Raw genomic sequence first — 27,296 nt, 5'->3', positions numbered from 1 at the left:
TTTATGTAGATTAATATGGCATGTATTGGTTGTGTTATGACTTTGGAGTAACCTTTGGCACTGTCTCCAGTAAACAGCAACTGGCAACAGTATACCCATTGTTTCATTCAATAACCAGCCTATTTATAATTATTGTGCTTAGGCAAGGAAATTTCATTGTATCTCAGGCTACAGTTCCTCTTTGTGTGCCCTGAGTACAATATTTAGAAGCTCTTTCTCAGAGAACTGTATTGTGCACCATGTATTGACCATCCTTGCGATAGATTCCTGGTAATTATTTATGCCATTATTGATTTGTATAAATCAATATTATTATAGTAATTATTCATTACATTAGTGGTTTGTATAAAGCAAGACATTCTGGAGGTTAGTTTGGTTCAGGCCAGTCTTCTTCACAAGGTTTTACTTGAAACATGTCCGGCTGCTTAGAAGATCAAAGTGCTTCTTGGCTTGTTCAGGGATTTCCCTAAACAAATGTGTAGGGTTTTACTTATGGATGAATATACCATACTCATTGTCAAGTTCCTTGAGCCACAGAAACAACTGAGATAAAGTTAAGGGAAGATTTTGGGATTTCTTTCAATACATCAAGGGGCATCCAGACTCTTTTGAAGAAGTGTCCAAAGCAAAATACCATCCATAACTTGCTTTCTCTTTCAAGGGAAGACAAGCAGCTAACATTTACTGGTTTCCAGTGTACAAGGAAATCCATGGAAACACATTGACTTACATTATGTCGGGCCATCCAAGAAAACAATTAAGACATTTGTGATGTGGTGTTTCATACAGTAAGATGAAACAACTTTATGATAGAAACGGAAAGATTATGGCTGCAAAAATGTAAATTGGTTTGATCCCCTAGATTGACACTGAAGGTTCAAATAAACTGCCTGTAGAACCCAATGAACCGAGTGCAGCCCAGAGAGTCCCCTGCTGGCATTTTCCTTTGTTGTTCTTAGATGAGCATGTACCAGAATTGATCAGTTCACAAACTGTTCACTATGTTCTCAAACTTGCTTTAGGCTCTTTTTAGGTGATCTGCACTTTTTGAAATAAGCAATTTTAGACAAGAAAAAACATGAAACTAGCTTCCAGGAATAAAAAAGAGAGCCTGAGAGCAGAGCAGAACATTGTGTAAGATCAGTCCTCAGATACCAAGTGAGAAGTGGTACAGTACTCTTTTTGCATCTCTTCCTCCACTTTTGATTTCAAGTATGGATGTAGTTCTAAAGATTTTCAGCTTTTACTCAGTTCTGTGTCAGGGATATCCATTTTTTAAAATTAAAACAGGGGACAGGTGATGCTGGTGCTAATGCTCCATCTATATAACCCAATAGCAGATTTGGCGTAGTCTTTAAATGAAAGAAGTATAACATATGCCTACTATCGACTTATAAATTTTTTATGCTAGAGAGTTACTATTCACAACTTTATGTTTCGCCCATCAGTGAAGTAAATGCTGCAAGAATGAATTCTCACAAACAATGTGTGATCCACAAACTTTCTGTGTGATACATACTATCATCTGAGGGGAACGAGCTGCCCTTGAGACTATTCTTTAAAAGTGAAAAAATCATATAGTATCACATCCAGTATGTTTGGAGCACATGGAATTAGTCCTTATTTCAAATACATAAAAGTGTGACTTGCAGTACATAATGCATGGTTAAAAATGCAGTAGCCACCAGAAAGATCGCGGGAGGCGCACATTGGCACGGCGTGTCACGGACGGTAGTTGCCGCAAGTAGAGTCCCGTCTACCAGAGGGCACGCGAGAATTCGGCCGTGACCTCTCCCGGCGGAACAACAACAACAACAACAACAACTACTCAGGCAGCAAGGGCCGTGCCCGTTCAGTTCACATCGGGCATGCCTAGGACACAGTTCCCAGTCTATGCTAAGTGAAGTGTAACGGAAAATGTGAACTGTGTTACTACATTAAGATTATTGGGTAGTGTCTCATTAAATGTTACATAGATAAATCTCAGTGTCTTAGCTTTAGATTAGGTTAATTATTCATTCCATAGACCCACAAAAGAGAGGATCCTCCTGGGTGTGGAACATGTCAGATAAACACATTACAAAAATGTAATTATAAAAACTTGAGTTTCATTAATTTTAATGATCCTCAGTCAATAAACAGCAAAATTAAGCACATGAATTAAAATTAAACTTCTAATATTTACAGGTTTAATACTTACATCTGCTTTCATTAAATCCATCATTCACACAGTCGCTAGTTACTTGGCTATTACAGCAAAGTATTGTCAAAAATTAAAGTAAATTATTAATTTCAAAAACAGTCAAATTATGTACAAGATTTAAAATTAAACTTCCACTATTTACAGACTTAAGACTTACATCTGCTTTCCATACATCCATCATTCACACAGTAGGTACTTACTTGGCTGTTACAACCAAGTTTTGTCAAAAATTAAAGTATAATAAATTTTCATTAAAATGATCTACTGCACTTGTTGAGAAGTTCATGGATGGAATAGGAGGAGTTGTCCACAAAATTCTTTGAAATTATGTTTAAATTGTGCCTTGTCTGAAACTAAACTCTTAACGGTTGCTGGTAACTTAGTGAAAATGTGCGTTGTTGAATGCTGGACTCCTTTCTGGGCAAGAGCAAGTGATTTTAAATCTTTATGTATATTGTTCGTATTCCTAGTATTGATACTGTGTACTAAGCAGTTAGTTGGAAAAAGAGATGTATTATTTACAACAAACTTCATTAAGGAATAAATATACTGAGAAGCTATGGTTAGTAGTTTGAATAGGTTTCGACATGATTTTCTTGGATTTACACTACACATTACTCTTATTATACGCTTCTGTACTCTAAATATTTTTTCTTGGTTTGTGGAGTTACCCCAAAATATGATACCATATGACATAATGGAGTGAAAAAAACAAAATATGCCAGTTTTTTTTATATTTATATCTCCTATATCTGACATCATTTGCATTGTAAACACAGACTTGTTTAGGCACTTTAGCAGTTTGTTAGTATGTCGCTCCCAACTGAATTTATTATCATGTTGTAATCCCAAGAATTTTACACTCTCAACTTCTCCTATTTCCATGTCATCATATTTTATACACAAACTAGAAGGAAATCTCTTGAAAGTTCTGAACTGCATATAGTGGGTTTTTCAAAATTTAATGACAGTGAATTGGCTATGAAACACTTATTAATGTCAGTAAAAATTTGATTAGCTGCCCTTTTAAAATTTATATTTGATTTTTATTTATTGCAATGTTTGTATCATCTGCAAATAAGACAAACTTGGCATCTGGTAGTGTAACAGATGACAGGTCGTTAATATAATATACGCAAGAAAAAGTAGTGGACGGACCTAGTATGGAACACCACATGTAATTTCTTCCGAGTCAGATGATGTCTGATGGCCTACTGCTGAAGTGTTACATAATGACACCCCTTGTTTTCTATTGGTAAGATATGACTGAAACCACTTTGCAGCACTACCAGTGATGCCATAATATTTTAATTTACTTAAAAGAATGTTGTGACAGGCCACAGAATATGCCAGTTGCCTCTAATTTGTTGTCTAATGAATTAAGGACATTTCCACTGTAAGTGTATACTACTTTAGTCATCCTTGCTTACAAATATTGAATGTGTTTAATGAACTGTAAATACACCCTTGGCTACTTATATGCAGATGGTTGTATTTTGATTTCATTCACTTTCAGTAAATTTAAGTGCTGCATTATCTTTTGACACAGAAGGAATTCTATGTTTTCTCATGGGAATATTTTTACAGTGAATCAATGATGATTATATATTAGAAATACATAATTATTTAAGCCACGTACATTATAACCAATTGGTTTTAGTTTTTTAATTAGGAAGCTTATATTTTTACAACTTTCTCTCAAATATGCAGCGTGAGTCATAAATGAGGAAAATAAGAAGTAAAAAACCATTGGTATTTTTTGCCTTCTGTATCTACTGTTCACAATATAAAGAATAAGAGTAACCTATTGGACAAGGCGAGGAAGAACCTGAAGAGCTGAACAGTTTATTCTTCCACATATGTATCACATGACATACTTAAGTTATGATTTGTATCATCCAGCACTAGGAAGATAAGGGGAAACACTTGTCACATCATAGAGTATGAGCAATCTTATAAGAACTTGTGAGCCACATATTTCCACCAGTGACAGAATAAACAGTCCTAAATCATATAAAGTTTCAGCTATAAATGAAAGAATGGCCAATGGAGCAAGAAAAAATACTGTTTATAACAAGAGCAAGTTCTGTAATCTTGCCACTCTTTTCCACCTGGATTAACCAGACATACAGTTTCTTGATTTTGTTTTTGAATTCAGTTGCATTGCCATTTATAAACAGGCGAACAAGAGTAAAACAATTTCCTATTTGTAGCTCAATGTGTGACACGATGCACAGAAAATTTTTCCTCATTTATGATCCACCCTGTAAGCAATATTAACTTATTAGGTTTTCAGCTTTTATTAGCTCTTTCTAGAGAATGGATATATAATATTTACATTAAAATGAAAAAGAAAATACATGAACTTTTTTGTAAATGAAGTAATGATTTGGCTAACCCTCTGTAATTCCAAAGATACAGTAGCACTGGAAGAAACTATATTTTAAATATCCTTTATTTAAAAAATTGACTCAAGTAGGCTTCTTTTACTTCAAGCTGTTTTATTTTATTTGCTGACATTAGTCTGACTGCAGCTTCTGACCCTTGATGCTTGTGGAAGAAAGAACAATCTCGAACTCTCTGAAAAAAATAAATCAATTCATGCAAATTACTGAAGGATGTAAGCAGTACTGCTACTTAAACTACTTTATTTTCACTCATTATCTGTTATGCTCGCTAAGTGGATAATGATTTTAGGTTTGAGTTTCAGTATGGTACACAGTTGTATTCTGTCAGGAAGTTTCACATCAGTGCACACACTGCTGCAGAATGAGAATTCATTCTGGAAACATCGCCTAGGCTCTGGCTAAGCCATATCTTTGCAGTACCCTTTCTTCCAGCAGTGTTAGTCCTGCAAGGTTTGCAGAAGAGTTTCTGTGATGTCTGGAAGGCAGAAGATGAGGTACTGGTGGAAATGAAGCTGAAGGGGTGTATTGTGAGTTGTGCTTGGATTTGGTAGAGGACTTTCCTGAAAGAGATGAAGGTCCCAGGTTCAAATCCCAGTCCAGCACACAGTTTTATATGCCAGGAATTTTAAAATCAGCACACAATCTGCTGCAGAGAGAGAATTCAGTCTGGATTCATGTAATTTATTTATTGTACGAGATACATTTAGTAAAGTAAGTGTGAAAAGATCTTTGACTTGAGTAAAATAGAAGACTGTTTGAACCAGACAAATTATTATTATAATTATAGCTATCGTCATCATCATCATTTGACAGTTTCTAGCCAGCAGAGATGAGGAACAGAGTCAACATGAGTCTAGCACTGAGGGACATGTACATCAGAAATCAAAATACTGCTGTTACATTACTGCTACATCTGCTTCTTTCCTTCTCACTATGGTTTTGTAAGTATGACAAGTCTGAGAATGGTGGCACTGCAGTCGTTTCCCATTCATTGACTCAATCCCTATTACTAAAGCATGAAGGAGTGTAAGGCTGGTTGTGACACAGTATGGAAGTTAACTGCTATGACAGTGAGGTGATTAATTGTTGGGAGCAGATGGCCTCCAAAGAAGCTATGTTTGCTGGGACTGTGAGGGGGGGGGGGGGGGGGTAAGGTGTAAACTGAGTGACAGTGTATACAATTGCAGATTTGTTCCATTAAAGGAACAGTACTGTCTGGAAAACTTTGATGCAATAGTCCACACTTCAGATGAAAAAATACTAAGTTCATTCAATGCAAACAAAACAGTTGTATTCCCTTTCACTCCACCATGTAAATTTATTTTAATAATTATTTGCCACTTAGAGAATATACAGGGTGATTCAAAAAGAATACCACAACTTTAGGAATTTAAAACTCTGCAACGACAAAAGGCAGAGCTAAGCACTATCTGTCGGCGAATTAAGGGAGCTATAAAGTTTCATTTAGTTGTACATTTGTTCGCTTGAGGCGCTGTTGACTAGGCGTCAGCATCAGTTGATGCTAAGATGGCGACCGCTCAACAGAAAGCTTTTTGTGTTATTGAGTACGGCAGAAGTGAATCGACGACAGTTGTTCAGCGTGCATTTCGAACGAAGTATGGTGTTAAACCTCCTGATAGGTGGTGTATTAAACGTTGGTATAAACAGTTTACAGAGAATGGGTGTTTGTGCAAAGGGAAAAGTTCTGGACGGCCGAGAACGAGTGATGAAAATGTAGCACGCATCCAGCAAGCATTTGTTCGCAGCCCAGGAAAATCGACTCGCAGAGCTAGCAGAGAGCTGCAAATTCCACAATCAACTGTATGGAGAGTCCTACGAAAAAGGTTAGTTATGAAACCTTATCGTCTGAAATTGGTTCAAGCACTGTCTGCAGCTGATAAGATTAAAAGAATCGATTTCTGTGATTTTATCCTTGCTCAAATGGAAACAGATGAATCTTTCGTTTCAAAGATAGTGTTTAGTGATGAAGCAACTTTCCACACTAACAGTGTGAACGTTTTCTGTACCATTTCAGCCAATAAAGTTTTTGGTCCCTTTTTCTTCAAAGGTGCTACTGTAACTGGACTACAGTATCTGGAGATGTTAGAGAATTGGCTGTTCCCTCAGCTCGAACAAGAAGCACAACAATTCATATTTCAGCAGAATGGAGCGCCACCACATTGGCACTTATCTGTCCGTAACTACCTGAACGTCAACTACCCGAGACGATGGATTGGCCACCAGGCAGCCCGTGACAGAGCACTTCATCACTGGTCTCCAAGAAGCCCTGATCTTACCCCCTGCGATTTTTTCTTATGGAGGTATGTTAAGGATATGGTGTTTCGGCCACCTCTCCCAGCCACCATTGATGATTTGGAACAAGAAATAACAGCAGCTATCCAAACTGTTACATCTACATCTACATCTATACTCCGTGAGCCACCTTACGGTGTGTGGCGGAGGGTACTTATTGTACCACTATCTGATCCCCCCTTCCCTGTTCCATTCACGAATTGTGCGTGGAAAGAACGACTGCTTGTAAGTCTCCGTATTTGCTCTAATTTCTCGGATCTTTTCGTTGTGATCATTACGCGAGATATATGTGGGCGGTAGTAATATGTTGCCCATCTCTTCCCGGAATGTGCTCTCTCGTAATTTCGATAATAAACCTCTCCGTATTGCGTAACGCCTTTCTTGAAGTGTCCGCCACTGGAGCTTGTTCAGCATCTCCGTAACGCTCTCGCGCTGACTAAATGTCCCCATGACGAATCGCGCTGCTTTTCGCTGGATCATGTCTATCTCTTCTATTAATCCAACCTGGTAAGGGTCCCATACTGATGAGCAATACTCAAGAATCGGACGAACAAGCGTTTTGTAAGCTACTTCTTTCGTCGATGAGTCACATTTTCTTAGAATTCTTCCTATGAATCTCAACCTGGCGCCTGCTTTTCCCACTATTTGTTTTATGTGATCATTCCACTTCAGATCGCTCCGGATAGTAACTCCTAAGTATTTTACGGTCGTTACCGCTTCCAATGATTTACCACCTATGGCATAATCGTACTGGAATGGATTTCTGCCCCTATGTATGCGCATTATATTACATTTATCTACGTTTAGGGAAAGCTGCCAGCTGTCGCACCATGCATTAATCCTCTGCAGGTCCTCCTGGAATACGTACGAGTCTTCTGATGTTGCTACTTTCTTGTAGACAACCGTGTCATCTGCAAATAGCCTCACTGAGCTACCGATGTTGTCAACTAAGTCATTTATGTATATTGTAAACAATAAAGGTCCTATCACGCTTCCCTGCGGTACTCCCGAAATTACCTCTACATCTGCAGATTTTGAACCGTTAAGAATGACATGTTGTGTTCTTTCTTCTAGGAAATCCTGAATCCAATCACAAACCTGGTCCGATATTCCGTAAGCTCGTATTTTTTTCACTAAACGTAAGTGCAGAACCGTATCAAATGCCTTCCTGAAGTCCAGGAATACGGCATCAATCTGCTCGCCAGTGTCTACGGCACTGTGAATTTCTTGGGCAAATAGGGCGAGCTGAGTTTCACATGATCTCTGTTTGCGGAATCCATGTTGGTTATGATGAAGGAGATTTGTATTATCTAAGAACGTCATAATACGAGAACACAAAACATGTTCCATTATTCTACAACAGATTGACGTAAGCGAAATAGGCCTATAATTATTCGCATCTGATTTATGACCCTTCTTGAAAATGGGAACGACCTGCGCTTTCTTCCAGTCGCTAGGTACTTTACGTTCTTCCAGAGATCTACGATAAATTGCTGATAGAAAGGGGGCAAGTTCTTTAGCATAATCACTGTAGAATCTTAAGGGTATCTCGTCTGGTCCAGATGCTTTTCCGCTACTAAGTGATAGCAGTTGTTTTTCAATTCCGATATCGTTTATTTCAATATTTTCCATTTTGGCGTCCGTGCGACGGCTGAAGTCAGGGACCGTGTTACGATTTTCCGCAGTGAAACAGTTTCGGAACACTGAATTCAGTATTTCTGCCTTTCTTCGGTCGTCCTCTGTTTCGGTTCCATCGTGGTCAACGAGTGACTGAATAGGGGATTTAGATCCGCTTACCGATTTTACATATGACCAAAACTTTTTAGGGTTCTTGTTTAGATTGTTTGCCAATGTTTTATGTTCGAATTCGTTGAATGCTTCTCTCATTGCTCTCTTTACGCTCTTTTTCGCTTCGTTCAGCTTTTCCTTATCAGCTATGATTCGACTACTCTTAAACCTATGATGAAGCTTTCTTTGTTTCCGTAGTACCTTTCGTACATGATTGTTATACCACGGTGGATCTTTCCCCTCGCTTTGGACCTTAGTCGGTACGAACTTATCTAAGGCGTACTGGACGATGTTTCTGAATTTTTTCCATTTTTGTTCCACATCCTCTTCCTCAGAAATGAACGTTTGATGGTGGTCACTCAGATATTCTGCGATTTGTGCCCTATCACTCTTGTTAAGCAAATATATTTTCCTTCCTTTCTTGGCATTTCTTATTACACTTGTAGTCATTGATGCAACCACTGACTTATGATCACTGATACCCTCTTCTACATTCACGGAGTCGAAAAGTTCCGGTCTATTTGTTGCTATGAGGTCTAAAACGTTAGCTTCACGAGTTGGTTCTCTAACTATCTGCTCGAAGTAATTCTCGGACAAGGCAGTCAGGATAATGTCACAAGAGTCTCTGTCCCTGGCTCCAGTTCTGATTGTGTGACTATCCCATTCTATACCTGGTAGATTGAAGTCTCCCCCTATTACAATAGTATGATCACGAAACTTCTTCACGACGTTCTGCAGGTTCTCTCTGAGGCGCTCAACTACTACGGTTGCTGATGCAGGTGGTCTATAGAAGCATCCGACTATCATATCTGACCCACCTTTGATACTTAACTTAACCCAGATTATTTCACATTCGCATTCGCTAATAACTTCACTGGATATTATTGAATTCTTTACTGCTATAAATACTCCTCCACCATTGGCGTTTATCCTATCCTTGCGGTATATATTCCATTCTGTGTCTAGGATTTCGTTACTGTTCACTTCCGGTTTTAACCAACTTTCCGTTCCTAATACTATATGCGCACTATTTCCTTCAATAAGAGATACTAATTCAGGAACCTTGCCCTGGATACTCCTGCAGTTTACCAATATTACGTTAACTTTTCCTGTTTTTGGTCTCTCTGATATGCTACAGAGAGTGTGGAACGAGTTGGAGTATCAGGTTGATATTGCTCGTGTGTCTGGAGGGGGCCATATTGAACATCTCTGAACTTGTTTTTGAGTGAAAAAAAAACCTTTTTGAATACTCTTTGTAATGATGTATAACAGAAGGTTATATTATGTTTCTTTCATTAAATACACATTTTTAAAGTTGTGGTATTCTTTTTGAATCACCCTGTACTTCTTCCTCATGTCCTATTTTCCTGAATTGTCACCACAGACTTGGTAATGTGTTGAATGTGTAGGTATGTCAACATCATTTTTAGACATTCTCTGAATAGAGATCAAATAATAAAGTAGACTAACAGCAGTCTTCAAAAAAAATTTGTACATATACATATGTACAGGATGTCTCCCATAAAAATTGCCAAACACAATTTCTGAGGAATTTCAATAGATATCTGAAATTTCATTTTTGCAATATGTATCTGGAGACAACTAAAGCAAATACATATCATTATGTCTTTCATGCAATGCCCAGTGTCGAAGGAAAGATTTTTAAAGTGGAATTTTACATGCGGTCCAAAACTAGACTAATGCAATATCTGTTTTATTATTATGTATTAATAGGGACAGGAAAACATGAAGAATAACCAGTACCACAGCAGCACCGACCTGTCCACCACTGACTGCTACCACCATGCAGGAGTGCTAATCAGTTGCTGCTGTGGTATGATTATTCTTCATGTTTTACTGTCCCTGTTAATACACAGTGATAAAACAAATATCTGAATTTAAAAAGAAATCTTGGTTGCAACTTGTTATTTTATTAACAACATGTTTCGCCTTGATGAGGCTTCTTCAGATTATCTTTAGAAATAACAAAGTAATAAAAAATTAGGGTATGTTCCTAGCTTGTATGATTTTAAATGTGAATGAGGAATTGTTTCTGACCTTAAAAATTTCCTTTCACAATGTATTAAAAGCTGTGAAACAGCTCTGTGCTTGATTGAAGCATGCATTCAATCAGATGGGTCTGCCAATATGTTTTCCTTTTCCAACATTTTAAAAAACTGTAAAACATTTTTTGAATGTTATTTTCATGAAAAAATTGGATAGTTTTTGCAATATAGTTCATCTTATATAAAGTGACAGCCATATTGCCTTTGCAAGGCAGATAACTAGGGCATTTTTATTCCACAGTTTTTATTGATTTAGGGAAAGATGGGGGCATTGCAAACTAGCAGTAGTGATGCTCCCATCATCAAAGTTACAGAATGCAGATGCCCTCGTTACCCATGCTGACAAAGCAAATACATTTGTCATTTTATATAAGGAGGACTATACTGCAAAAACTATCCAATTTTTCCACAAAAATAACATTGAACAAACAAATGTTTGCTTTGGCAAATGTGGTAATATTATCAATCCTGACTTTTTATCTAAACTGGAGGTAATGAACTCCAAAGCACCAGCTCTATATATTCAGATAAAGATTCACAAAGAAAGGCTTTCTAAATGCTCTATTGTTAACAGCATTGGCAACCCTCGGGTGCTGCCTTCAGAATTCTTGATTCAGCTTTTATGTAAGTATTTTGTATATGAAGAAAATTATTCAGTATCTAATAGGAATGACTTAATTCAGCTCCCTAAGGGCAGAGCTTTCCCACCAGGTGTTGCATGCTGTGTCTTGATATCAAAAAATCTTTATACTGACATTCCAACAGATGATACTAATGCAGTCAACCAAAAGAATCTTTTTACACATGGTAGTCTCATAGCTGATGAGATCACTGAGCTTATGTCTTTACTTAGACTTCCTACTCTGTATAACTACTTTGCTTTTAACAATCACGTCTTTAAGCAGAATGATGGCTTGGCTATGGGGAACTGTATGGCTGGAGGCCTTGTGGACATTTTTGTGAATTCCTTGGAACAAATATACTTTAAGGGAAACTCCAATTTACACAATAAAGTACTTGTTTATCATTGGTATGTAGATGACATGTCTATAATATTCAATGGACCTGACATGGATGTTTCCCAGTTAAGAAGTGAATTTAATACTTTACATCCCAACATGTCCTTTACACATGGAGTTATGAATCATAATGAGGATGTTAATTGTTTAGGTTTACAGTTGCACTTTGAGAAGAATTCCACTCGTTTTGATAGTTTTAGGAAGTCCACAACCAGTAGTGCAGTTATCCATGCTTCATCATGCTGTCCATATCAGCATAAACAAAGTGATTTATGGCCGGCCGGTGTGGTCGAGTGGTTCTAGGTGCTTCAGTCTGGAACCGCGCGACCGCTACGGTCGCAGGTTCGAATCCTGCCTCAGGCATGGATGTGTGTGGTGTCCTTAGGTTAGTTAGGTTTAAGTAGTTCTAAGTTCTAGGGGACTGATGACCTCAGATTTTAAGTCCCGTAGTGCTCAGAGCCAAAGTGATTTACCACATCTACAGTGTCCCCCTCAGACTTTATCTATAAAGAGAGAGCTTGATAACTTAAGGTTTACTGCAGCTACTAATGGTTATAATGCACAGATGGTAGATAGACTATATAAAAGAAAATTACCTGGTAACAAGAACACTATGCAATTGAATCTTTTGCCACCACCACAGAGACATATAAAGCTGCTGTTTGTGGGGAAATTATCATATCAGTTAGCTAAGTTATTCAAAAATCTCATTGTTCATGCAGCTCTTTCACCATATAATAACATTTGGAACTCTTATGTGCATAGAGGCCTACTAAAGATCGGTATGCAACGTCTGCCATAAATTCTATATTGATCAGACAGGAAGATTGTTTAGAAAGAGATTTAGTGAGCATTTGTTAACTAAAAAAGGTCAAGTAAAGCAGCACTCTACATTTGTTGAACCCTTGAAAGACTGCAGGGCACCAGAATTACACACTTGATGATCTCTGCATCTTACATTGTGCTCAGGAAGGCAGAAAGCTTAATTTAGTGGAAGAGTTGGAAGCCCTTAAGCATATGTGTACAATTGATGAACAATTGCTTAATGATCAGCTCTCTAGTAGGAACCAAGGCTATTAGGATTCAGTGACATTAGTTTTTTAAAATCTTTGCATAAATTTCTTTGTGCTCTTCTAATGGATTCCATTTAAGTCTTATTAATTCCCTCATAGTAATTCATTCCTAGACATTACACTTTTAAAGTTGAGTCAGAACTTGTCTTTTTAAGAATCTGTAATATCCCCAGTTGTTGGGACGATGCCCATTTTTGGTAGTTATTTACAGTTTTATTTAGTTGTAACTCTGTCTACCTCGAGTAATTTTCAAGTTCCTTTATGGCTGACTGTGTTCTGATTAATTGTAACTGCTTAATTTCATTATAGTGAATCGATCATTTAGATATTTTTGTAAGCATTAAATATGGTGACAGTGACATCCTATGTATGTCCTTTGCAGGCACTGTATGTAAATCTCATTCCATTGGTCACCTGTGTGCCTGCTTCATGTTCCTTCCATGATGTTACTGGAGCAGTACTGTATATTATGTTTAAATGTGTATACTTCTTTGTGAGTGGAGTCCTATCATTACACCATTCTGACCTGCTGGTATGACATTAATAAAATATGTCTCGTCCATTTTGATTATTTATTTAGCATTCTATCTAGTGGTTACATTACATTACATTAGTTGTTCCTGACTAGGTTCCTGCTCGTTCATTTGATTCAATGTGTGCTTCAGTCTAGCACAGAACCTATTTAATGTTTTTAATACATTGTAAAAGGAAACTTTTAACGTCAGTAACAACTCATTCACATTTAGAATTGCGCAAGTTTGGGCCATGCCTAATTTTTTGCTTAGTTTGTTATCCCTATAGATAGCCTGAAGATGCCCACACAAAGGCAAAACACAGTGTTAATAATAGAACAAGACTGCTTTTTAATTAAAATATTCACTGTATCGTTGCTGACCAGACAATCTAATGGAGTGAAAGAAATTTTGAGTCTCCCAGTGTATGAAGACAGGAAGTTTGGAGACAACATCATAAGATCTGCTGGCAAGTTTAAATGAGTATACACTTCTGATCTTTACTAACAAGCAGAGCACACCTGAATTTGAAGTTTTTCCACTTCGTCTCATCAAAGTTATTAGGTCATTCCATTATTGTAGTGGTACATTTCTTTTCAATGCTTTTGAGAATGGCTAGTTCCCAAATACCATAAGATCTTCTTTGGATCTTTTGCTGATTACAATTATTGAAATATTTTCCCGCAGGACGATGTTAAAAAACTTATCTTCATGTGGTTGTAACACAGCAGAATTTTCAGGTCCGTCATTTGAATCAATCTAGTGCAGGATGGTGTTGGCAGTTTGGTTATGTAAACCATTTATGAAAGTGGTAGAAAAAATTGTACCTTGTGCCAGTCAGTTGTATTGAACCTTTGGCATGGCTCAAAGTACAATGCATAATTAGGAAGAATGTGTTGCAATAACAGCAGTATAAATTTTGAGAGATGCCAAGGAGCAAGATGGGTAACAAAAGCTCTGAAAGACGCTGCAGCTGTTGTGGAGGCAGGACTATCAGTGAGATAAGCAGCAAAAGATTTTTGTGTTTCAAGAGCCACTCTGCAGAGATAATTACAAAACCCTAAGTATGCGTCGTACAGAAATTGTGCAGTCCAACACGTATTTAGTCCTGTGCAAGAAAGTGAGTTGGTTGATTACATCATAACTGCCTCCAAAACACACTATGGATTGTCCTGAATTGAATTTTAAAAAATTGGCATTCCACTTTGCTATATTAGAGAACAAAAGCATGCCTCTATCTTGGGACAAAAATGGAGAAGCTGGTAAACAATGGTACATCGACTCCGCTAAATGTCATGAACCACTAAGCCTAAGGAAGCCTGAAGCAATGAGCCTAGCTCGTTCAACAAGTTTTACTAGGCATAATGTTGCAGTGTTCTTCAACAATTTACAGTCAATAATGGACAAAGTAACATTAACACCAGAAATAACATTTAATGTTGATGGGAGTGGTAACTCCAGAGCACATGTGCCAGGAAGAATAGTAGTAGCAAAAGGATGCAAGCATGTTAGATCTGTGACATCAGCTGATCATGGCAGTACTGTTATAATGATTGCCTGCATTAATGCATTAGACAACTGTGTGCCACCCAAGTTCAAGTCAACTCTAAGAACATATGTTAAAGGGTGCACTAACTGGATCTATAGGATATTCACATCCAAGTGGCTGGTCCAACGGCAGTATTTCTTGGAAATACTTTGAACACTTCATTTCCCAGGCAAAGCCAAATGAAAATGAGAAAGTGCTGCTAATTCTTAACTACCACAAAAATCATATCACTGTGGACAGTATAATATTAACAAAGGACAATGGTGTAACCTTACCAATGTTGCCACCACATAATAGCCACGAGCTGCAACCTCTAGATAAAACTGTCTTTGTTCCACACAAAACTTTCTACAACACTTCATGTGCAGAATGGCTGCAGTCACATCCTGAAAATCCTTTTAACCATTTACAATGTTGCTGAAACTGCAGGTTGGGCTGATCCATCAGCATTCACACCTGTGAATATTCAATCTGGATTTCAAGCAACTGGGTTAAGGCTCATAAATGGAAACATATTCCAAGATGATGAATTTTTCACATTGCATGTGATGGATAGACCGCAGCCTACTTTGAATCAGTATCTAGGAACAATGAACTAGCACCAGCACAAAGTGCATTTCTGCTCAGCCTCCAATGAAATTACAGTTCCAGAGTCACTACAGCCATTACCAAAAGCTCTTCCATGAAACAGTGTGTGTACAAAGGGAAACGAAGGTTAAGAGTGTTGACTGACACACCTGAAAAGCAGGAAATAGAAACACAGTGTGCCACATGAGAAGAAAAAAAGAAAGTGTAATCAGATAGTGAAAGGAAACTATTGTAAGTCAAATGCAGAAGGAAGTAAAACTAAGAAGAAAATTATAGCTGTATCTACAGCAGTCAGTGACTCTGGTTCAAATGGTTTTTGTGAGGACAGTGACAGTGACTACTTATTCACACATTGTGGTAAGTCTGATTGTATGATAGAGTGTTGAGAAGACAGTTGCAAAGATAGTAATGTTTAGTTGGGGAAGGAAGAGTCTTGTGGAACCTTTTGTGAGACATATCTTGTGAACTAGTTGTCCATGAAATTATCAATACTGTAGACTCAATGAAGAAAATGTTTTATATGGCATTTAACAAACCATCAACTCGACAAATCAAGAAGGGGTATACTTCATAGTACAGCCAAATCTGGAAACCTAAGTCATACCCTGAAAAGAGGCCAAAGAGCCCATCTTCAAGACAATCAGCTACGAAAAAAGTTATATTATAGTAAAAGGGGTTTCGCTTCAACATATCATTAAGTATCCATCTCTAAAACATGATGAGAGACTGGTTCAGAAACAAATTCAATTTTGCTAGGTACCATGGAGAAATTTGGCTAGTACTGTGCCACTAAAATTTCCACCAGTCATGTGCTGTAAATGCCTGAGTTACCAGTGAGAGAAAAACAAGGTATTGTGGAGTTGGCACTTTGAATTGCTATCACATATGATGAAAAATTAGGAAACTGCTCACCAGCAACCTAATTAGCTTCTAGGTGAAATGAAGCAGGATCTCTGATTTTCTGTGCTGGGAGGCTGATTTCTATCTTTAGCCACAAAAAACTATTAAAAAGTAACAATAACTAGAGTGAGAGTAAGACCAGTGTTCCAAAAAGGTTATGTTATATCCGTTACACAATATTGCGATTTGTCACTTTCGTATAATATCATAATATGAAATAACATGGTATCAATGCTTACTCCTTTACTCTTTGTTTGAGTCACAAACTGTCAAGCATGTTGAAGCTTGGAAATATTTATAAAATTGGACTGTTATTTAAAGAGTCATAAGCCTTGAAAATTCTAAAAAGTGACTGATAAGACAGATTTTTCAGTTTTATCTGAATTTGAATACCAACATGGAGTGGCTACTCAATGCCTCCTCTACATCGTATCAGTCTACCCTTTACACCATTGTTATTTTATCCTGGATTTTCCTATTTGTAGAATACAGTTGGGTAAACCCACATTCCTCAAAACATCTTAGAAATGTTTCCAGTGATTTCCAGAGGTGGTAACATGTGCTACCTGACAAAAACCTTATCAACATATATGATCTCATTTATTACATAGTACACATAATCATAGCTTGTACACCTGAAATATATGGCACCATCCAATATTGCATACAAAGAAATATAAATTAGGAGGAATTACACAGGGTGATCAATCGTATCATGAAATGTTGAAGTTGTGAGACATGTAAACACTGTACATTGTTTCCAGAATACTTTATCAGTATTGTCCATAATTTTGAAGTATCTCTAGCTGGAACATTATAATTCCAATAACAGGAAAAACACATCTAAAATGTGACATATTGTGCAATTACTTTCCTTATATTTGTTGAGGATCTTAATTCTCCACAGCATGTTTTGATTACGGGTAGGGGAAGGGCTTGTACCTCAGGCATGTACTTTTTTTATTGTCTTAGCAGATGCAATAATAAGGTTTTTAATGTACCCATTTACCCAATGCATTGCTTGTCTTATTTCCTATCAAATGAATCACAACCTATAATCAACGTAATTGTTGGATTCAAATTAATGATATGAATATAATAGAGGGAAACGTTCCACGTGGGAAAAATATATCTAAAAACACAGATGATGTGACTTACCAAACGAAAGTGCTGGCAGGTCGATAGACACACAAACAAACACAAACATGCAGAATTTCCTCTCCAACCTCAACTCCTTTGGTTCTATCAGGTTCACCTGGTCCTACTCCAGATCCCATGCCACTTTCCTTGGCGTTGACCTCCACCTGTCCAATGGCCAGCTTCACACGTCCGTCCACATCAAACCCACCAACAAGCAACAGTACCTCCATTATGACAGCTGCCACCCATTCCACATCAAACGGTCCCTTCCCTACAGCCTAGGTCTTCGTGGCAAACGAATCTGCTCCAGTCCGGAATCCCTGAACCATTACACCAACAACCTGAAAACAGCTTTCGCATCCCGCAACTACCCTCCCGACCTGGTACAGAAGCAAATAACCAGAGCCACTTCCTCATCTCCTCAAACCCAGAACCTCCCACAGAAGAACCCCAAAAGTGCCCCACTTGTGACAGGATACTTTCCGAGACTGGATCAGACTCTGAATGTGGCTCTCCAGCAGGGATACGACTTCCTCAAATCCTGCCCTGATATGAGATCCATCCTTCATAAAATCCTCCACACTCCACCAAGAGTGTCTTTCCACCGTCCACCTAACCTTCGTAACCTCTTAGTTCATCCCTATGAAATCCCCAAACCACCTTCCCTACCCTCTGGCTCCTACCCTTGTAACCACCCCAGTGTAAAACCTCTCCCATGCACCCTCCCACCACCACCTACTCCAGTCCTGTAACCCGGAAGGTGTACACGATCAAAGGCAGAGCCACGTGTGAAAGCACCCACGTGATTTACCAACTGACCTGCCTACATTGTGAAGATTTCTATGTGGGAATGACCAGCAACAAACTGTCCATTTGCATGAATGAACACTGACAGACAGTGTTTGTTGGTAATGAGGATCACCCTGTGGCTAAACATGCCTTGGTGCACGGCCAGCACATCTTGGCACAGTGTCACTCCGTCCGGGTTATCTGGATACTTCCCACTAACACCAACCTGTCAGAACTCCAGAGATGGGAACTTGCCCTTCAGTATATCCTCTCTTCTCGTTATCTGCCAGGCCTCAATCTCTGCTAATTTCAATTTGCCACCGCTCATACCTCACCTGTCTTTCAACAACATCTTTGCCTCTGTACTTCAGCCTCGACTGACATCTCTGCCCAAACTCTTTGCCTGCCAGCACTTTCGTTTGGTAAGTCACATCATCTGTGTTTTTAGATATACAACCTATAATCAGTTTTTTAAATGGCTGAGTTATAGAGACATTTTTACAAAGTGTTGTATTTGACGCAAGGTGCAATGTGGTCATGTGCCACAGTTGAAAATAAATTGACAGTCATTCATTATGAACAGAATTTATTGGCCATACACACAGGGCTACTAAACAAAACATCCAAATAAACACACACTTTTAATAGTATTATATCTGTTGTAAATAATTGAGCCTCAAAGCGCATGTGAATTACCAGTTAAGAACAAAAGTTACTTTTACTGCTTGAAGCCTTTGTAGCACATCTATATTGTTCTATTAGCATATTTTTAATATCTATTAGAAAGTTTAATTTATTTATGATTAATTAATGTTGTAGCCATGAAAATGGGGAGGGAATCTCGTTCCCCACTCTTTCATAATGCTGGTTCTGGAAGTAATGAGACAATGGTTCTGGAAGTAATGAGACAACATGTTCTTGTGAAATTTCACCAACAACTTCTACTAAAGGCCATACAAATGTTCCATTTACTCTTCCCTTTCATAGAAATTTCACAGTCAAGTCTCCATATTTTACAGAAACAATCCTTCCCACAAATTTATTTCTTTTTTTGTTTCAAATTTCATCAAAACCCATTGTCCAGAATGTTGTACTTCCTGTACATTTGTGCCTACATCAGTTGAAATATATCTGCTTCATTTTCATCTGACTGTCTTTGCAATGAGAAGTCATTTACACTCATGTCACTGTCACTGTCCTCACAAAAACCATTTGGACCACAGTCACTGACTGCTGTAGAGACAGCTATAATTTTCTTCTTAGTTTTACTTCCTTCTGCATTTGACTTACAATAGTTTCCTTTCACTATCTGATTACACTTTCTTTTTTTCTTCTCATACAGCACACTGTGTTTCTACTTGACGCTTTTCAGGTGTGTCAGTCAACACTCTTAACCTTCGTTTCCCTTTGTACACACACTGTTTCATGGAAGAGTTGTAGTGACTCTGGAACTGTAATTTCATTGGAGGCTGAGCAGGCAATCATTATAACAGTACTGCCATGATCAGCTGATGTCACAGATCTAACATGCTTGCATCCTTTTGCTACTACTATTCTTCCTGGCACATGTGCTCTGGAGTTACCACTCTCATCAACATTAAATGTTATTTCTGGTGTTAATGTTACTTTGTCCATTATTGACTGTAAATTGTTGAAGAACACTGCAACATTATGCCTAGTAAAACTTGTTGAACGAGCTAGGCTCATTGCTTCAGGCTTCCTTAGGCTTAGTGGTTCATGACATTTAGCGGAGTCGATGTACCATTGTTTACCAGCTTCTCCATTTTTGTCCCAAGATAGAGGCATGCTTTTGTTCTCTAACATAGCAAAGTGGAATGCCAATTTTTTAAAACTCAATTCGGGACAATCCATAGTGTGTTTTGGAGGCAGTTATGATGTAATCAACCAACTCACTTTCTTGCACAGGACTAAATACGTGTTGGACTGCACAATTTCTGTACGACACATACTTAGGGTTTTGTAATTATCTCTGCAGAGTGGCTCTTGAAACACAAAAATCTTTTGCTGCTTATCTCACTGATAGTCCTGCCTCCACAACAGCTGCAGCGTCTTTCAGAGCTTTTGTTATCCATCTTGCTCCTTGGCATCTCTCAAAATTTATACTGCTGTTATTGCAACACATTCTTCCTAATTATGCATTGTACTTTGAGCCATGCCAAAGGTTCAATACAACTGACTGGCGCAAGGTACAATTTTTTCTACCACTTTCATAAATGGTTTACATAACCAAACTGCCAACACCATCCTGTTATGACAGAAATTGGTTTAAAAATTCCCCTTGTAAACTCAATGCACCTACCCAGATGGAATTTTCAACGAGCTAACTGGGATGGATTCTCAAAAGACCTTGACTCCAACTTAGCTGCAAAGAACTTACAGGCTACAGCAAACAACTATGATGATTTCGTTAGACTAGTTACCAAAGCTGCTAAGTCAAACATTCCTAGGGGTTACAGAAAGGAATATGTTCCTGGCTGGGACCAAGAAAGTGAGGCTTTATATCAAGAATACTAAAGTTCTAGAAATCAAACAGTAGGCTCACAGCTACTCCACTCTTTAAAAAAAAAAAATGGCTCTGAGCACTATGGGACTTAACATCTATGGTCATCAGTCCCCTAGAACTTAGAACTACTTAAACCTATCTAACCTAAGGACATCACACACATCCATGCCCGAGGCAGGATTTGAACCTGCGGTTCCAGACTGAAGTGCCTAGAACCACACGGCCACACTGGCTGGCTACTCCACTCTTTAAACAAGAACAGACGAGAGAAATGGGAAGCAACACTCAAAGAAATGAACTTTGCCAAGTCAAGTAGGAAAGCATGGAGAGTCTTGAATGGGCTAACTGGCAAGCAACACCTCAAAAAGCCATATCCTAAATTGAGCCCCGACCTCATTACCAACCGGATCGCAGACCTCACAAGGGCAAAGAGAGACAAGAATCATACCAGAGCAGTAAAATGTAAGCTCTCTAACCTCAAGCGCAATGCCCCAAGAAATGAGCCACTTTCCAAGCCCTTCTCCATAGCGGAAGTAGAAAGTGCTGTCAAGCAACTGAAAGTCGTCAAGGCTGCTGGCCCTGACAACATCTATAACGAATTTATTAAGAACATGGGCCCACACTGCATACGATGACTCACTTTGCTCTTTACTTACATACTCAAAGAGAACAAACTTCCCAGACAATTCAAACTGTCGAAAGTTATAGTCACTCTCAAATCTGGCAAGCCTGAAGACAGCCCTAAAAGCTACCGCCCTATAGCACTGCTCAGTTGAACATTCAAACTTTTGGAATGAGTCCTCCTAACCAGAATAGCACCGTTCGTTGAGCCTGCTAGCCTTCCTGAACAAGCTGGCTTCAGACAAGGATGCAGCTGCACTGATCAAGTTCTTGCCCTAACTACCCATATTGAAGCAGGTTTTCAAGGCCATCTGAAATCAACAGCTATCTTCATCGACCTTACAGCTGTGTATGACACTGTCTAGTGACAGGGACTGATATACAAGCTACTGCAAGTTGTACCAAGTCGAGAAATTATGGATCTATATCCAGCACACTTAGTGAAAGGCAATTTGAAGTGTTTCTAGGCAGCTATAAAACCCCCAAATGGAAACTAAATAACGGACTACCACAGGGATCTGTTTTAGCCCCACCACTATTCAATTTATATATTAATGATTTACCAACCACAATATCAACTAAATTCATCCATGCTGATGACATCGCACTGGTAGCACAGGGCAGTAATTTCAAAGATGGCAAACGAATTCTTACGGAGGATCTGGAGAAGATGTCAACTTTCTTTAAGACCTGGAGATTGATCCCAAGCACATCAAAAACTGGTCTCTTGTTTCCATTTAGCGAATTGTGCTGTGAACTACAAACCAAGAGTTCTGCTCAATGGACAAATGTTGAGGTACAATCCTTTCCTAAAAATCTCGGAATCACTCTAATTAGAACCCTGAGCTACAAAGAGCACATCACCAAGCTTTTTCATAAAGTTGCTGCAAGGAACAACATACCACATCCGCTCAGTGGTAAAACCTGGGGAACCTCTGCTGACTGTCTGCATTTAACTGGCATCAGTCTTGTGTACTCTGCTGCTGAGTACTGTGCACCTGTCTGGTTGGAAAGTGTACATGTGAAGAAGGTAGACACAAAACTTAACGACACAATGCGCTGTATTACTGGTTCCATCAAATCAACCCCATGCCACTGGTTACCTGTACTGAGTCACATCCCTCCACCTCACTTAAGGCGGAAACAAGCTCTACTGAGGGAGGCCAAGAAAATCTCTGCATCACCCCGTCTACCACTGCATCAGGAATTCTGTCATATGCCACAGCAACAATTGCAATCAAGAAGACCAGCAAGTGTTACTGCAGGACAACTCATCGCAGATGGTTTTGATCTAAATGAAAGCTGGAAGCATGAATGGACAACAAAAACATTGGGAACAAGAGCCCATTACCTTGATCCCACAAAAAAGCCAAAAGGTTTTGACCTACCAAGGAACCTCTGGTGCAGCCTCAACAGGTTAAGGACTGGACATAGTTGTTGTAGATACTTCAGGTGCAAATGGGGCTGGATCAGTTCACCAATGTGTGAATGTAATAAAGAAGAGCAGAAAATTGAAGATTTAGTCCAACGCTGTCCATTTCATTCATATCCTGGAATTCCCAACGACTTGTTCACTCTCACACCCAGCTTAATTAATTGGTTGAAAAACACGGACTTTAAGGTTTAATCTTGTCTTGTATCATATGTATATTGTATAAAATCACTTGCCTTGTATCAACTGTATATCGTATAAAATCACCATACAATTAAATAAATACATAACCTGCAGTAACAACATGGCTGGACTATCACAGCATGGTTGTCACAATATATGTCTGTCATAAATACCAACCATTTAACTTTCCATTTATTGCTACATACATAGCTGTACTAACATTGAATTAAGAACAGAAGAAAATGATGATTTTTGTAGGAAACTGAAACTGTTGGTCCTTGCTCCTGTAACAACTACTGGCTATACTCTTATCAGTGTAGGCAGCCTTTGGTGTGAAAAAGAGTGAAATGAGAGAGTAAAGACCAGATAGATAAGATTGGCTCAAGGTACATCCTGGCTCAAGGTACAAGCCTCACCCTTATATCTACTCAATTGTATCCACACCTCAGTTGCCAACAATTCAAAGTAAAAATTGTAGTTAGGGTAGGGTCTAAAATGCACACCTTAAGAGCTATGTTCAATAGAAGATATGTGTTTCACAGTAGCAAAGATAACCAAGTGCTCATAGCTCACATTTACTGAACATTTTTTACTATTTTGGTCCATACTAACAGTTCACAAAACATGGAAAGCAAAGAGCTTGCAGCAGAAGAGATTTATTACACAGTATGGAAGATAAAGGTGGTCCTAGCTCTTAAGGTATGCATTTTAGAGCACATGTTTGCTGTACTCTTTTGCTTTAAACGATCATTCCTGTCACATTCCTGAATACTAACCATTCCTCCTTGTACATAGAGTACATAATGAGTGCTATTTTATTTTTGGAATGTGATCTACAATTAACCTGCCTGGAAAGCCTAGCCAATTAAAGCAATGACCACCAGGACACAGGTAGGTGTGCCGGCTCTGGAATGAATCTGCCTCATGGGACAGCAATGTTGTGTGTGTGTGTGTGTGTGTGTGTGTGTGTGTGTGTGTGTGTGTGTGTGTGTGTGTGTGTGTGTGCTGGCCAGTCCGCATGTGGTTTTTAGGCAGTTCTCCAAATTCTCTTAGTTAAATACTGGGCTGGTTCCCAAGTTCACCTCAGTTATGCAGTGCACCAACATTTTGAAAAATGGTGAGACATTTGACTATCCGATATACACTAGACATAGATAGAAGGGGTACACAAATACGTCTCCACCTCCCCCCTCTGGGGGAGGGGGGGGGAGAGGGCACTGGCAATAACTTAAAATGCCTTTGGGAGTGGCAACCCCACCATAAAAGTAGCCTACATACAGATATGGTTGATTCTCTGTAAAATTGGAGACGTACCATGCCAATGTAGGTCATCGGATAAGACAGATGGATTACCTACAATATTATGCTACCTATTCATCAGAAAATTTTCATAAAAATGGATAGTATTGGAAACAAAACAAAAAAAAAAAAAAAAAAATACTATCTATTTCAAAAAGTTTTGCCATGAGTCTTTGTACCACAATATGACATAGGACAATTCTTTTGCATCAGAATACATCTTAATTAAACTGTTCTTCCACATTATCTCCACATACATTGCTCCATCAGAAGAAATATTTAGCTAGAATGTAAGTTATTCCATTTCTAATATAATTCCACTTACCCCAAGACAAGTTAAGTAGAGGTTTTTCCCTTTTATAAATCACTTAATAACACCATTACATGGGACAATCTATGTCAAAATAATAATTGACTGACAGAAATAAACAAATGTGCATACAGAACATGTACATAAATGCATATATGGCCTGTTTGCATTGCTCCGAATAATACTTTTTAAATACTTTCTTCACATTCTGTGCCACCTGTAATCTTAAGTGAAAGATGGGGTATCTATGACCCTGTTACACCTTTCTTGGACATCACAAGATCTTTTAAAACATTTTATTTCCAAGGAATATTGATTTCAATAACTCTTTTTACACCTGGGCAGCTTTACAACTATGTGGATTTCTGATTTTAAGGTCCTAAACAGTGAGTATGTTAGTGCCCTTGGTAAAAAAAGACTGAAATGAATATGGTTAAATAGGTAAAGCTGAAAATACATAAAACATAAAGCCACTTAAAATTACAAACAAACTCTCTCACTTTCACTTGGATTCACATTCTCAATCACAGGAAAGTTTCACTGAAATTTACAACTTACTCTGAATTGGTCCACTTTCCCTAAGGGAATGAGATGAGCTATTCCCTTTTTGACTTTTTGCATACATTGTTGACACATGAATTCTGAGTACTTAAAGTGCCAATAATCTCCACAAGGGTGTCTGTGGCAGAATGAACACTCATCTTTGGTGTACACACATCTTACATCCACATGAGGAAGGATTCTCTTCTTTCCTCCAAAACTATGAAGAAAAGCCATTTGACTTTTTTTATTTTGTGGATTATATGTGCCTGGACTGAAACCAAGATACACATGAGGTACAAACACATAATTATGCTAATAAACAACTACTGAGTTCATAATTTATGTATTGTGAGAGATAGTGAGCTGGAGCCGAACTTTAATATGGAGGTCATGCAAACATGGAAGTGTGAAAGAAGATAAAATCTTCTGTTTTGAAAAGTGTGTCAAGGTTGTAAACAAATATCACAACATTATAAAAGTTGCATGTTAACAAGAAAATACATAAATGTTCCACAGAATAACTTGAACAATATACAGGTCTGATACAAACATGTGATATTCTTAATTATTTAATGAACTGTAATAATTGAAATAGGAGAAAACTAAGTTATGATTATCTAACCCTCTTTATAATGGTGAAAGAAATTGTTTTACAAAAGATCAGTATCCATCAGATGAGAATATGAATAAACTGACAGTTGTAATTCATTTTAAAGTCTGATGGTTACTTTGGGCAGTTTATTATCTTCCTGCTGGCAGAGTCCAGACTATTTGTAACTTAACACCCTGATTCGTGCTGCAGTGCTTCAGCAATTGTCATGTGTAGCATTTTTATCTTATCCTGTTTATACTGCTTCTTCTAATTTTTGGACTTTTGTTAATGATTGTGGGATACAGTCTTCTTATCAGCTTATATTTTTTTATTCTTACTTTTTCTTTCTTCACCAGTTTTTTGCTTCATTGTTCTTATGTTGAAAATGCACAATTCAAAATAATAGTTACCAACATATTTTGAGTGTTACACTATCATCTTCACATTGTTGCTGTACAATTAACTACATCCTAATCAGCACTACAGGAAATGAAACAGAACTATGCTTGGATCTGTGTTTGACAACAACTTGAACAGATGCTTTCATTCAAATAAGGAGATTACAAATTTTCTACAGGTCTACTGAAAAGAGTAAAGGTAATAATTTACTGTGTATTTGAGCTGTCGACAGGCACATTAGCAAAACTGAAAACATTTCTAAGCTTTTGAATGGTATTCTTTAGAGTTAACTTTCTCTCTCTCTCTCTCTCTCTCTCTCTCTCTCTCTCTCTCTCTCTCTCTCTCTCACACACACACACACACACACACACACACACACACACACACAAAATCACACTGCCCCAGCTTGTTACATTATACAGACACCACACCTTGACTGCGGTGAGGGGCTGTATCAAGAGGAGTTAGTTAGAAAAGAAAGGAAGTAGGGAGTGGGAGGAAGGGGTGAAGGGAATGGGTAAAGCTGATGGCTGGGAGTCTTAGTACTAAGGGGATATGATAGTAGTGGAGCAGTGGCTTGGGAGGGGGTGATGGGAATATTAGTGGAGTAGTGGCTTGAGAGAGGGTGATGGGACAGTGAAATGGGGAGAACGTGGAGAGGAGTGTGTGAATGAGTGAAAAGGTAGGTACGGGGATGGATGCAGGAGTGGATTTGGGACAGGATATAATGAATACTGAGGAAAGGAGGATTGTAGGCTCAAAGGCTATGTTGTAAGGACAGTTCCCATCTACATAATGCAAAGGTAGTGTTGTAGCCACTAACTGTTCTGACACTGTTTGCTCAACTTTGCTCCAACTACTGGGAGAAACTATAGCTGAGCACAAAGTAGTAGACTTCAATGGCTGCTTCACAACCAATACCATGTGGGGTACTGCATGATAAATATGCTGAACTGATCTTCTTGATTAGTTGTCAATGTACTGATTTTATTCTGCAAGCTATCCAGTCAAGCTCCAAGGCACTTTACACAAAGTTTTCATTCAG

General features: G+C 38.3%; 1 protein-coding gene across 2 annotated transcripts in view; it reads right to left on the bottom strand.

Moving 5' to 3' along the window:
- Positions 1–4,210: 4,210 nt before the first annotated feature.
- Positions 4,211–27,296, bottom strand: part of LOC126474944 (uncharacterized) — a 56,668-nt gene continuing 33,582 nt past the window's right edge. For both annotated transcript variants that reach the window (XM_050102463.1, XM_050102464.1), the window contains 2 exons: positions 25,276–25,531; positions 4,211–4,783 (listed from right to left, as the gene is read on the bottom strand). In XM_050102463.1, coding sequence (XP_049958420.1) covers positions 4,658–4,783; positions 25,276–25,531 — 382 coding nt within the window. In that variant the 3' untranslated portion in view covers positions 4,211–4,657. The remainder of the gene's footprint in view (positions 4,784–25,275; positions 25,532–27,296) is intronic.

The sequence above is a fragment of the Schistocerca serialis genome, chromosome 4 (assembly GCF_023864345.2).
Source record: "Schistocerca serialis cubense isolate TAMUIC-IGC-003099 chromosome 4, iqSchSeri2.2, whole genome shotgun sequence".
Classification (NCBI taxonomy): Eukaryota; Metazoa; Arthropoda; class Insecta; order Orthoptera; family Acrididae; genus Schistocerca; species Schistocerca serialis.
Note: the sequence above shows the minus strand (reverse complement) of the source record. Positions and strands in the feature narration are given on the sequence as shown.